At 47.2% G+C, this 12,315-nt stretch overlaps 1 protein-coding gene across 1 annotated transcript in view; it reads left to right on the forward strand.

Moving 5' to 3' along the window:
• The first annotated feature begins 2,264 nt into the window (after positions 1-2,264).
• The window catches only part of PPP2R2B (protein phosphatase 2 regulatory subunit Bbeta), a 67,380-nt gene continuing 57,329 nt past the window's right edge, over positions 2,265-12,315 (forward strand). The window contains exons 1-2 of the mRNA XM_071569951.1: positions 2,265-2,324; positions 2,460-2,537. Coding sequence (XP_071426052.1) covers positions 2,315-2,324; positions 2,460-2,537 — 88 coding nt within the window. The 5' untranslated portion in view covers positions 2,265-2,314. The remainder of the gene's footprint in view (positions 2,325-2,459; positions 2,538-12,315) is intronic.

A 12,315-nucleotide genomic window follows, 5' to 3' on the forward strand; every position in this document is an offset into this window, starting at 1 on the left:
CATCCCTGGTGTCAGTGTGAGAACCACAGCAGTGAGGACAGAAACAAATTCTGTCAGAAACTGTTGGGCAAAAAACACACTGAGCTACAATTATGACAGTGAGGATCTGTGACTGAACCCTCCAAACTGCCCAGACGTTAGAGACTCACTGTCACTCTTACTAAAGCTTCTGCCCAAGCTGCAACAAGCACCACAGTGCCTCTGGAAAATGCCCAGACAGCACCAGGTTTCAGGGGTACTCTTTGCCAATATAGAACACGGGGCTTTTTTCAAGGCCCTGCTGTGGACTAAGGGAAGTAGTTCTTGGCAGTGATTAATAAGGCTGTGCTGGTGCATCTTCAATCAGCTCTCATGTTATTCCTAGGCCCACAGCAAAATTCCTGGCAAGTGATCCAGAAAGGATTGCTTGAGTGCAAACTTAGAAGATGCTGTTTCTGTTATTCAGGGCACTTTGCATTTTTCTATCAGGACTCAACTCTCAGAGAAGGCAGGAGGCCATGCCACAGCAGACAGAGATTAAAATGGAAACTGGGAGTTCTGGATAATTGTTCTCAATATCTTAGACACGTGTGAGGCAGTTACATTTCAGCTGTAAAAACAGGGTGCATAATCATGTGCTCATGACCTTATGTATACCTGGCTTTTCTTTTGTCAGTGGCTTAGTGTTTTGAAGAATTCAGATGTCCAACTTCCCATTCCCACTGCCAAAACCTCTTCATTAATGTCTTCAGCAGCAGCTGTTCCTGAGAAATGCTTTGAAAACATGAAGAAAATATCATCAAACACATGGTTGGTTGTGGTTTCTTCAAAACAATCACTTAAAATGAAACAGATGTGTTTATAAGCATAAAAATCTCTGCAAAATGCTAGTAGCTGAACAGCATTAAAATCATTAGACATCCATCACACACATGGATGTTCAAGTGACATTAATAAAGCTGCAGTTTGAGGCATTTACTGGTTAGCAAATGTAAAAACATCATGGTCAAAGGATCAAATTAACCTGGGGGTTACTCAGATGGAGATGTCAAGGAGAGGCAGAAGACTGAGAGCTTGGCAAGACCTGTTTTTTGTAAATGTAATTTGGATTTTTTGCATCTTCCTGTCATATTCTGTAGCTGTTTCCACTGTTCAGACATCTCTAGTTAGAAATTTCACTAAACTGTATAATCTCCACTTAATATGCTCAGATTCCAGAACTTTTCATACTCTTAAAGCTTCATTTTCTCGCTGTGTTTTGGCTTGAATCATCCAATACATCTCACTCTTGACTTTGTAGCTATTACGTATTCAAGATAGTTACATTACTTGTGATATATACCTGTATTAATATATGAAAACTTAAATAAAATCAGACAGAAATCTCACAAAGACATTCAGATAGGCCATGGCATAGTCCATATGACTTGGTTGTATCTCGTGCTGGACATTATCTCCTAATCTCATGTTTTCCTTTTCTTTTGCAGGGAACGGACAGCACAACCCCTTGACTGAGCCCAGTATCACACCTGCTGACTGTAAAATATCCGCATTTGCTGTGACATATTTTACCTGTGTGCAAAACAGGTAAGATGGTATTTCCTGTACTCATGGCTCCATGGTGCTGCTTTCTTCATGCCTGGAAATGGCTTTGAGAAAAAACGTGTTAGGATGAAAGTAAGCAAGTTGTCTTGCGGCAGTGGATTTTTTTGTGGAACAGTGAAAACCATGTTGCAGAAAGGGAGATTCTGCTGAGCCATTGAAAAAACAAGGAGCAACAGTAGATAAAATCCAAATTTCTCTCAGAGAGTCTAAACACAGGGTATTGTTGCAGCAGCAAGCACAACTGAGAGCTCTACAGCTTAATAATTATGCCTTACAATAGAAATACCTATAGTAATTTTTTTAAAGCAGCTACGAGACACTTGTGATTCCAGACAGATTTTTTGATTACAGTGTTACAATGTCCTGTGAAGAAGCTCCATGCTGCTTGGATTCATTGCCAAGCAGTTCACAACTACACTAACCACAAATGGGAAAAAAATTTCTTTTGGTAGTAAGTAGTAGTTCTTTTTTCCTCTGTTTCACTCCCTCTTTAACAGTGCTGGGAATGACTGGGGGCATTAGTATTCTGATGGAGAGAGGCTGTGACAAAGACCATGACTACAAGGCCTCCTGACTGCTGTGCTGCTGCCAGTGATGTGCAGGGGACTGACTCCGATGGCTCCATTTCCCAACAACCCTGCCCTGGCACAGAAAGAACAGATGGGCGATTCATAACGCGGGCACGATGCTCTCAGCTTCGCAGTGTTAGCTTTGCACTTTGCATGGAAGAATGATACCAGGTGAGCAGATATTTATCTTCATGTGGGGATTGCAGATATTTGTAAGTCCGTGTGTGTGTGTTAGTTTAAAAAAGGACAAGTCATGTACTAGTGTGATTGTATCTTCTATTCTTTCTGCTCATGTTTTCCTGGCAGGATTTGGAAGCCTGATGCAGGATGTGCTTTGGTGCTTTAGTCAAGTAAAAGGAACTATAGATATTGGGGTGACAGAAGGTAAGTTTACTTTTCCTTTTGTTGCTATGGTCAAAAATAGCTTGTCATGTACATCTTGCCTAATTGGTGTGCAGCTGCTGGCACAAAGCTCAGTTACACTCCTTGGTTTCTGCCCTCCTTATGTATTGTGCATCTGGAAGAGATCAGTCTCTCAAATTAACTACTGATCCAAGAATGTATTTGAAGGCATTATGGCTTAATCATATCAATAATCTTTGAAATAGATTTCCTTTTGGTTTTCAGCTGTTATTTACAGAGTTTTTCAGGGAATTGAGACAGCCTCTCCCACAATAACCTTCTTTACCGGAATCAGTTCTGGAACTGAGATGGGCCATTAGATACATTTCTTCTGTTTTGTTGTGTTCTATGAAGTGTGATGATTTCTTTAAAAGCACAGTCTTGTAAGACTGAGAGGACTGAGTCATCCCAGGCCTCTGACAGCAGAACTCTTGACTTCTCCTGGTGGAAATGTGGCTTTGCCTGGAGCACTGTCACCTGTCCTGCTTCAATGGCAGTTCTGTTACACTGCTTTTGCAGAAGAGGGTTTCAGTCTGTAGCCTCAGGAAAATATTTAACAACTTATTAAATCTCTGGAGAAAAACTCCATCATAGTGATTAAAGCCAAAACGTTTTTTTAGTGAGGTTTTTTTTTCCCCAGCAAAATTGTTTACAGGTGTTTTGAGCTTTTACTGTAGAATCTGCACATCATTGTACATGGTCAGGAGTACTTGTTTGCTACTTTTGAATTAACTAAACATTAGGTTGCCTTTTCTTGCTCACTATTCTTTACTTAGTGTAACCAGTTGTCAGGCTGAGGGCTATAAGTTTTTTTTTTGTCACTGGAGACTCAGTGCTGGAGGAATCCAGAACCATGATGACAGAGAGGAACCCCTGTGATTTTTCCCTTGGGGTAACCTGGGCTCAGATAACAGTAAAGGCTGATGGACAATACTTACTAGCTGTATTCAGTGAAACCAGTAATGAAAAGGTTACACTGTTGGTGCACTGAATCTGGACAATAGGTACCAACAGTATCACCATGACTGAGCAGGAAGCTCAGGAAAGTGTTAGGTGTGGGATGGGCTTTGATTCTTGTGCTGGTTTGTTTCTGTTTCTATGCAAATGTACAAATGGCTACAGATGTATATACACATGAATTAAGTCATAAACATGGTAGGACAGATACCTCACCTTCATCAGAACTTTATCCATAACTCGTTCCTGTAATGCTAGTCTTTGTGGCACATTTTTTACCTTCAGAACTCATGGTAACACTCAAGCATCCTGAATTTGCACTATATGATTTCACTGGTGATTAGGAAGCATGCAGTTGTGTATGGTCAGGTGAAAGCAGGTGTTACTATTATGTTTACGATGTTCTGCACCTTTGACTGTAGTAGAGCCTGCCGCCTTCAGCAGGATAGACTCTGACTTTCAAATGTTACTTCAAATGTTGCCAGTAATTCTGCATTAATTCCGTCTTAATTGCTTGCTCTTTTTCACACATAGTTGCACGAATTGATCTACAAAAACTTTCTAATTTTGTACTTTCCCGATTGGTTGTTTTTCTTAACTTGAAGAATGATATCGCAGTCCATGGTACTTGTCCCGATGAAACCACGGGCGTAATGGATCCTTTAACTGACGCAACTGCGGGATGAATGAGCTCCCTTGTACATAGATGGGAGGCCTGGGACATCTTTAAGCTGCTCAAACACTGATTTCAGTGTTAGACGTGAAGTACATGATGTTGCTGATTGCCGTCGTGGTGTCACAGTGCTTGGAACTATATTTCATTATTGCCGAAAGGGCACAAGTTTTAGAGATCTTTCACTATTTTGATACACCGATAATTAGCAGTCTGGTGTAGAAAACGGACTAGCGCAAACCCAAGGGGTGGAATGCCCTCGGGGCCGGCGCGGTGCGATGATGCGCGCTCTGGGAGCGCGGCAGTTCCCGTCCGTCCGCCCGCCCCCCCCCGGGACGCGCTCCCGGTTCGCGGCTCCCGACGGCCGGGGGGGCTCGGGGCGGGCTGGGGCGGCCCCGGCCCGGGGCCCTGCGGCTCTTTCGGGGCCGGGGGTGTGTTTGCGGGCGGGACGGGCTTAGTCAGCGCTCCCGGCCGCGCCGCAGCCGATGCGGCGGCGGGGCCGGGCGGGCCGGGGCGCTCCGCTCCGCCGCCGGGGCCGGCAGCCCGGTGACCGGCCCTACCCGCCGGTATCGGTCGGTGTTTTAGCTTGGTGCAGCTCGGAAGATGAAATGCTTCTCGCGGTACCTCCCGTACCTGTTCCGGCCGCCCGGCGCGCTCCGCTCCGCCAGCTGCCACGCGGAAGGTACGCGGGGCGCGGGGGGCGCGGGGGGCACTGCCCGGCTCTCAAGGTGTGTAGGGAGTGTGTGGATGTGGCCTTTAATGCATCCGGATATTGCCGAGGAAGTGGAACGGTCCTGCCGTGCTCTGCCCGCCTGCGGTTGCCCGAGCCCGCTCTCTCCGTTACCAGAGCCTGCTCCCGGGTCTCGGCGAGACAGCTCTGCAGCAGTCTGGGGAAAAGGAAATGTTCTCAGCAGTGAGTGAAGTTTGCGTTTCTGAGGTAGGGATGTAAAGTATCGGGGGTGTGTTCGCCGAGACTTTCGTGGGACTCTCCCACCGGAGAGCCCGTTCTTGCGGATTCATCCCTGTGTGACGTGGGGTGGAAGCTGTCGGACTGGTCTGCGGATCATTGGCAACCACACCGATCAGCTTCGCGGGATTTACATTCCCAGCACCGCTGCTCCCCATGTGGAACCACAAAGGCTTTCCACATTTGCCCTGAACAAAATTAGTTAAGGAGGAAACCCACCACCCTGTCACCCAGGTTTGTGCAGATCTATGAGTCTGTTTACATGGCTGAAGAACCAGCCTGATCCGAGAGGAAAACCAGGCAAAAGCTGGAGGCATATTTGGTTGCTGAGGATGTGGAATGAAAAGGGGCAAGCAGAGAACACTTGGCAGCAGTGATGACACTCCAGGCTGTCACTTCCATTCAGGTTGCTGTAGTTAAGTGCAAGCAAACAGTATAGACTTTGTTTTAAAGTTTCTCTGAAGTTCTAAGCAGATAGAATGATCCCAATAGATAACTAACTATGAAGTTCTTTCTTTGAAAATTTCTCTGAAGATTTGTTTTCATGTTGACTTTGTCCAAAGGCACAATCTTTTAAGATATCCTGCTTAAGTCACTTCTAGATTGTTGTACTGGAAGAAGTAACTTAATGGAGAAGACCTTGCTGTTTTAGGGGAGGTCATATGAGACTAGTGAGAGAAAAAAAAGAGAGTGTCACACTAGTGAGATACCCATTTTTGTTCATTGCAAACAGTATAGAAAGTGAACCATGAACAAAACTGTTTCTTAGTCGCATATCAGATGCATGCAATAAACTTTGGGGTGAAACTGAGGTCTGGAGAGTTTAAAGGACTCTGTTGCAGGATAAATCATTAACAAAACCAAAGAGAGAACCAAGGTAAGACCTGCCTCCTGCCTGAAAAGACAGTTTAATAAATAGATTTTATAAAAGCAGTGAGGTAAATACTACATATTTGACAATGAACATTTCTTTCAAGGGCTCTGAGGAACGGCTGGCACCACACCAGGGCTATGCCCAGGCTGCAGCTGCGGCCACAGCACAGGGCAGGGACTGTCTGTGGCAGGGGTGGGCAGGGGCCCGTGATTCAGCCCTGTTCCCCCTGCACCAGGGACAGACGGTCCTTGTGCCCAACTTCTGGCATACCCCGAGAGAGGGCACAGCCTCCGGAGCTGTCCCGAAGGACAGCAGGACGAGTAGTGGCTGTCGGCCCAGTCCCAGCGTGGTGCCCGCAGCCATGAGCCCGTGGGGAGCTTGGACTGCCATGGGGAGCTCTCCTCCCACCAGCAGTCCAGATCTGTCCTGCAGCAGCTCGAACAGAAAGTGAATTTACATTTAATCTTCAGCAATTACGTGTCTGGAGGGTGTGGGAGGGCATGGATGAATTCTGATCTCTGCTGCTTGATAAGTCACAGCAACTCCTCCCTTCTTCCTCCTGTGTCTTCTCCTGTTTGGAAGTTATGATAATTCCCACAGCATTTGTATGAGTAGTTCCCTGGCTTACAAATGCTCCAGAAAGTGGAGCAGTGCCTGTGTTTCAGTAGCCCTGTGGTAACTCTGTGTTTTCTCTGAAGCCTTTTACAGCTTTTTGTTTTCCTATGTCTTGCGGGTTTTGCCCAGGGTTTGTAACAGTGCTTTTGGAGGTTCCAGTGGAAGTGACATGAAGGCCAGGATGTTTAATCACTTAAGTTGGAGCTGATATTAAAGCTTAGCTCAAAGGTGCCCTTAAGCTAGAGGGTTAGCTTTGTAGGGGTCTTTAACATGAAAGCTCAGCCAGAGGCACCTTAAAGCTAAGCTCTTTACCTTAGGGGCATCTCTAGGCTAAGCTTTTGGCCTCTGGAATATTTTTGAGTGATGCGTGTAAAAAGTAATAATTATTTCCTCATGTACTCCAGACAGCAGATTCCTCCATGAGTGACCACAGAAAGTGTGTTCAGGTTTCAGTGGAATCAGTGGAATAGGCCAGTTAACAACGTGAAGGAAGGTCTGCTTGGGAACTGTTTAAAATGTGCTGTAGAGCTCTTGGTACCTGGTGCCAGTCTGGCAGTGGGATGGAGAAGGGACCAGGTCCTCCACTGCACTCAGTCCGTGCACAGTGTGTCACAGAGCAAACCCCAGACCACTTCCTGGAGAGCTCTCGCACAAAATCCTTGGCCTGGAGTGAACCTAAAATAGCCAGTTTTCTGTTTTGAAGACTTTGCCTTTGTTATTATGATGACCCTCACACTTACCACCAGCTTGTTGTGTTAACCACAGGGTGGTTTATTTTCCTGGTGAGTCATTCTGATGGCTCTGACCCAAGTTAATGAGGCACTAGCAGTTGGGAGCTTCACTGAAGTCCTGAATGACCCTGGAGTGAAACCCACATAAATTAAGTTTGCAGCAGTGCTAATCCTAAAGGATGGTTTGTGAATTAGAGGTACAGTATGATTGTGTAAGTATGCAAATATGGTTTGGTGTCACTAATAGTCTATAATTACATAAAGAGAGGCCATTAGTGTAAGGCTGATGGAGGAGAACACCAAGTAAAGATTGAGCTTTCTGCAATAATTGCATTTCCTGATTTAGCTGTTCTGCAGTTTCTTGTTCTGAATGCCACATCAACCCTCTCTTTTGAGTGAAGAACATCAGACTGGCTCTAATCGCAGGTCTTACATTAATCAGGACTTGCATCATGTGCAGGAGTCCAACTGCCTGGTTAGTTTGTTTCATAATAGTAAATCAGGTTAATTCTGTGCAGCCACAAAGAACTGGATTGTGGCTTGGGGAAAAAGGGCAAATTCCCTATCCAAAATACAAGGCATAGTGTCAATCTGAAGCAGCACAGTGTGTGGAAATTATTAATCCTCCCAGTGGGTTTAAGGCCTTGTTTCTGTGACACCTATTTCTTCCCTTTCACTCCTGTTTGCCCGAGTGAATCTCACTCCTTTGGTGGTTTCTAGCATGAGGCAGGTGATGGGCAACAGTCGGGGGATGGGAGAGGTGCATCGTTGGGCTGCTTTAATTTGAGACATGATGAATTGTGTCCTGCTGGGCGTGGTGGAGAGCTGCCATGGCAGAGGCACTGCTCAGGACACAGCAGGATGCCCAACCCTCTGTTACCGGGCTCAGGGACTGGGTTTCAGGCAGGATGGTGGTGCAGGAGGCTTGGTTTTCTCCACTGGAAATGGTCAGTGCACCTCTATTTTTGTTGTGGTAACTCAGGAGCTGGAAGTACCTTTCCTTGACTGGACTGATTGCATTGCCTTTGCACTTTTTCTTGCTCTGCCCATATCAGAGCATTTTACAAAAAGTAAAATTTCTGTGCTGCTGCTCTTTGTATGACTGGGTCCCATCCCCATGTGGACACTGGGCTTTGAGCCGGGAGCTCACAGCTGAAAGCTGAATAAACAGGGATGGAGGTCTGAGCTCGTACTGTGCTCGCATCAGTTTGGGGGGGAATTTTTTAATTCTTGTGAGTGGCATTTCTAAACCTCTTAATGCCACATAAAAGTGCTTTGTGTTTGTAAGTAAGCTCTGATAGTATACACATTTCTATATTAAAGCCATGATCCCTCACATGATCTTACACTGCTGTAAATTTACAGCCAGAAATGATAGAACTGTGCTGAAATGGTTTTGGGTTGTTTTTTTAAAGGAGGAAAAAGAAAAAAGCCTGGTAGCTTGTAGGCTGAGACATGGCCTGACTTGGAGATCAGCCTTAATTGTTTCAAAAGGCTATGCTTTTGCACCAATTTCCCAGGCTGAAACATGACCTCATTTGTGTTCTCTCAAAGATGCTGGGTAGAGAGTGTGGTTGAATTTGGTTTTGAATTCTCATGAGCGTGACATTGAGCTGCTGTTTTAAATGAAATAATGTTCATGTCCCACTGTGACCCTTCTGATCATCTGACCAAGCCCCGTGAGGGGATTGTTGGGGTGTTCCCTTTGGGTGGGCAGTGGGCAGGGCCACAGAACTTGTGTGGGGAGCACAGGATTATCTTTGATCAGACTTTGGTGGTGATGGACCGGAATCAGGGTGCTGTGTGGGCTGGGTGGAGTAAACTAGGAACAGTCAGTGCTTTTAGGTTTTGCTCTTTAGCAACAGCTCTTCGTGCCAGGCGGCCAAGAAAAGGAAAATTCCTGACCACAGAGTTCATTATACAGAGTGGGAAATGAGTGTCGAGCAGGAGGTGATTCTGCTGAGTTTGATGTCTTTAAAGTTTTAATTAACAAAGTTAAAATGGTGGCTCTCGATTAGCCTTGTCAGAAGGGGGTCATGAGAGATGTGTGTGGTTTGCTTAAACAGCTCCTTGAGGGCGTTGTGTGCTAAAGCTTCATCTCCAGGCCCCGAAGCTGCGGATTTTATCTTAAAAACCCAAACCAGATATTGCTTGCTGGCAGGAGACGAGCTCCACCTGCGGGGAGGTATCACTGCTGCTCAGGGCAGGGCTGGGGCTCAGAAGTGCGGCTCAAAAATACACCTGGAACCACCTGCGCCCCGCCCTGCCCCGCCCGCCGCGGGCGCGCTCCCGCGGGCTGCCGGCCGGGGGCGCGCTCGGTGCCGGTTCCCATGGGGATCTCGGTGTTGATGGGGGGTCTCGGTCCCACGGAGAGCAGCGACGGCCTCGCCGTGCGGGGTCCCACGGGCAGAGTCCCCCCGCGGCCCTCTGCGCCCCGCGGGAGGCGGCGCATCCCGGTGCGGCACTGTCCGCTCTGGCTCCGTCCTTCGGCCTCTCCCCGCGGGGCTCTGACTCCCCCGCCCGGCGGGTGATGCTCGGGACGGCCCCGCCCGGACCGGCGCTGCCCCGCGGGGCGAGCGCTCATCTTTAACGGCTGAAAATGTCGCTGAGGGTTTGGGGTTTTTTTCATCAAAAATATTTTTAGTTTTGGATGTTCTGCCCTAGCGTCGAGGGGTTTTGAAAATGATTTTTCTTCTTCCCCGGTTTGTACTGGGTCGTGCTCCCGTGCTGATCCCAGTCCCGTGTGACGGGAGGTCTCTTCAGGCTGCCTGGAGGTCAGGCTTCCTGCGATTTTCGTGTCAAACCGGCTTCAGCAAAAGCAAAAGCCGAATTAAGTGCACGTTTCCAAGGCTCTGGAGATATTTCCATTCTATGGCTGTATTTCCCTCAGTACAGATGGGTTCAGCTGTAGCTTCCCAGCGTTCCCCTGTTGTCTATATTTAGTTAGTGCTTAAATCAGCACAAAGGTGCCTTCTGTCATCCCTCCCACTCGGAAGGGACCTGATGGAGGTTGCAGGGAAATGCTTCAGAGTGAGAGGGGAGAGCAGCTGGCGGGGGCTGAGCTTCAGAGCAGATCTCGGGCTGTGGCTGCCTTTAAAAGGAGTTATTTTAGGCGCTCTTGGGGAAGGCAGAATGATGAGTGTGGTCAGGGTGACCTACCTGTAAGAAAAACCGAGAGGCTGTCTATACTTATCCCCACTTCAGACAGCTTTGCCTGTGTATCGGTGGGTTTGCCAAACCCGTTCTCCTGGACAGGGCCAGGGTGGGTGTTTCCCCCAGAGCCATGGGGTGTGTTCAGCACAGCCACGGGCACAGCTCAGCAGCTCTGGTCAGACCCAGAGGCATGTTTAGCTGCTGTCCTGGCTCAGCAGACCAGGTGGGAAATACTCAGAGACAGCTGCAGCCCCTTGGGTTTTGGGTTTCATCTCCACTGACCCCACCCGGGAATGTCATAGGTCACAGGGCATGTGACTCAATGAAAACATTCACAAAAATATTTTTTTTCCTTTCTTTGCAGGCAGCTTTGTAGAACAAAGTCACCTGGAAGGTCTCAGAAATTTCTTAAATGTTTTGATGTTGTAATGCAGCTGTGCAGGTGTAATTACTGTACATGAGACCTGGCTCTTACCATGAATTCCTTGTGTTACACCAGCGACCCAACAAATCATGTTTGATATTACACTCTAAATAATTTTCTGATGTGGATTATAAAAGAAAACCAGGCTGTCAGAGGCTGATCTGGCTATATTTGGGAAATAAACACACTCAGCTTTGTAAAGCCATATGGTGGATTTATTCACAATCAGCAGTTCCTTTCAAATGCAAGTTTGTGGCATTTAGTAATACATTTTCCAGTATACGCTCAGCACTCTGTTTTCTGTGTTTCCTCTTCCAGCGTGTGATCTGGGAGCGGTCAGCTGGTCACAGCCACGGGCCACCTCTTGTCTGGGCAACGCGCATTCAGCAATATAATTAAGCACTTACATTAGTGAGTTCTTACCAGCTTCTGTGGACTTCATCAGCAGTTTTTGTCTTGCATGTTTCCAGTGCTGCTGGCTGCTATTTTCCTTTCAGTGGAGCATTGCACAACAGTTTTTTTTGACTCAGTTTCCTCTGGAAATGGTGCTGTAAGACCCTGCATGGAGCACATGTCCACATGGCCAACAGAGTTCAGGACTGAGTTCCTGTGGTGTAGGTGTGCTTTGCACCTAAACCCCAAGCTGCTCTGTCAGTCTTTTGTTTCCTTCTGTTGTCCCTGAAGGAGGTTTGGACACACTGAGGCTCACCGTGGCAGTGTGGGTGCCCTGAGCTCCCGCAGATGCTGGGGGTGAGCACCCACCTCACGGTTCCTGCACATATTTTGTGCCTCTCTGCCCAGGGGACATCACTGCTGTCATCACCGGCACTGTGTGTGCTGCAACCGGGTGTGATCGCGTGGCTGAACCTGAGTGAGGAGTGTGATGCTCCATTCTGTTGAGTGAACATTTTTTGTAAAATGCTTTGTCTTCTCTTCCTGTGACATTCGTGAAGCAATTTAAGTAGCACAGGATGCTTAAGTGGCGCTGTGAATGTGTGGGCCTCATCATTTGGGCAGGGTGGTGAGCACAAGGGCACTTGGCCATCCTGGGAGTATGACACAGCCATGGCACAAGCACTCAGTTACTGTGCTCACTGATGTTCTAGGCATAAGGTCTCTAGGTCTGAAAGGTCAAGAAAAATTAAAATTAAAAAATACCCATGGTTGAGTCAGGCATGGGATTTTCACATGTATGTCCATGAAAACAGGCAGACACACACGTGTCCAGACCCTGCCAATACAAGCAAGGCAAGTGTTACTTCTTTTTAATCTGGTTTCTCAGTAACCTGCCCGAAGTGGAAATTTCGCAACAAAACCAGTGTTCAAAAGCAGGAGCTGATGAGAAGGCTTTCCTTTTATTTTTGCC

The sequence above is a fragment of the Pithys albifrons genome, chromosome 15, assembly GCF_047495875.1.
Source record: "Pithys albifrons albifrons isolate INPA30051 chromosome 15, PitAlb_v1, whole genome shotgun sequence".
NCBI classification, from domain to species: domain Eukaryota; kingdom Metazoa; phylum Chordata; class Aves; order Passeriformes; family Thamnophilidae; genus Pithys; species Pithys albifrons.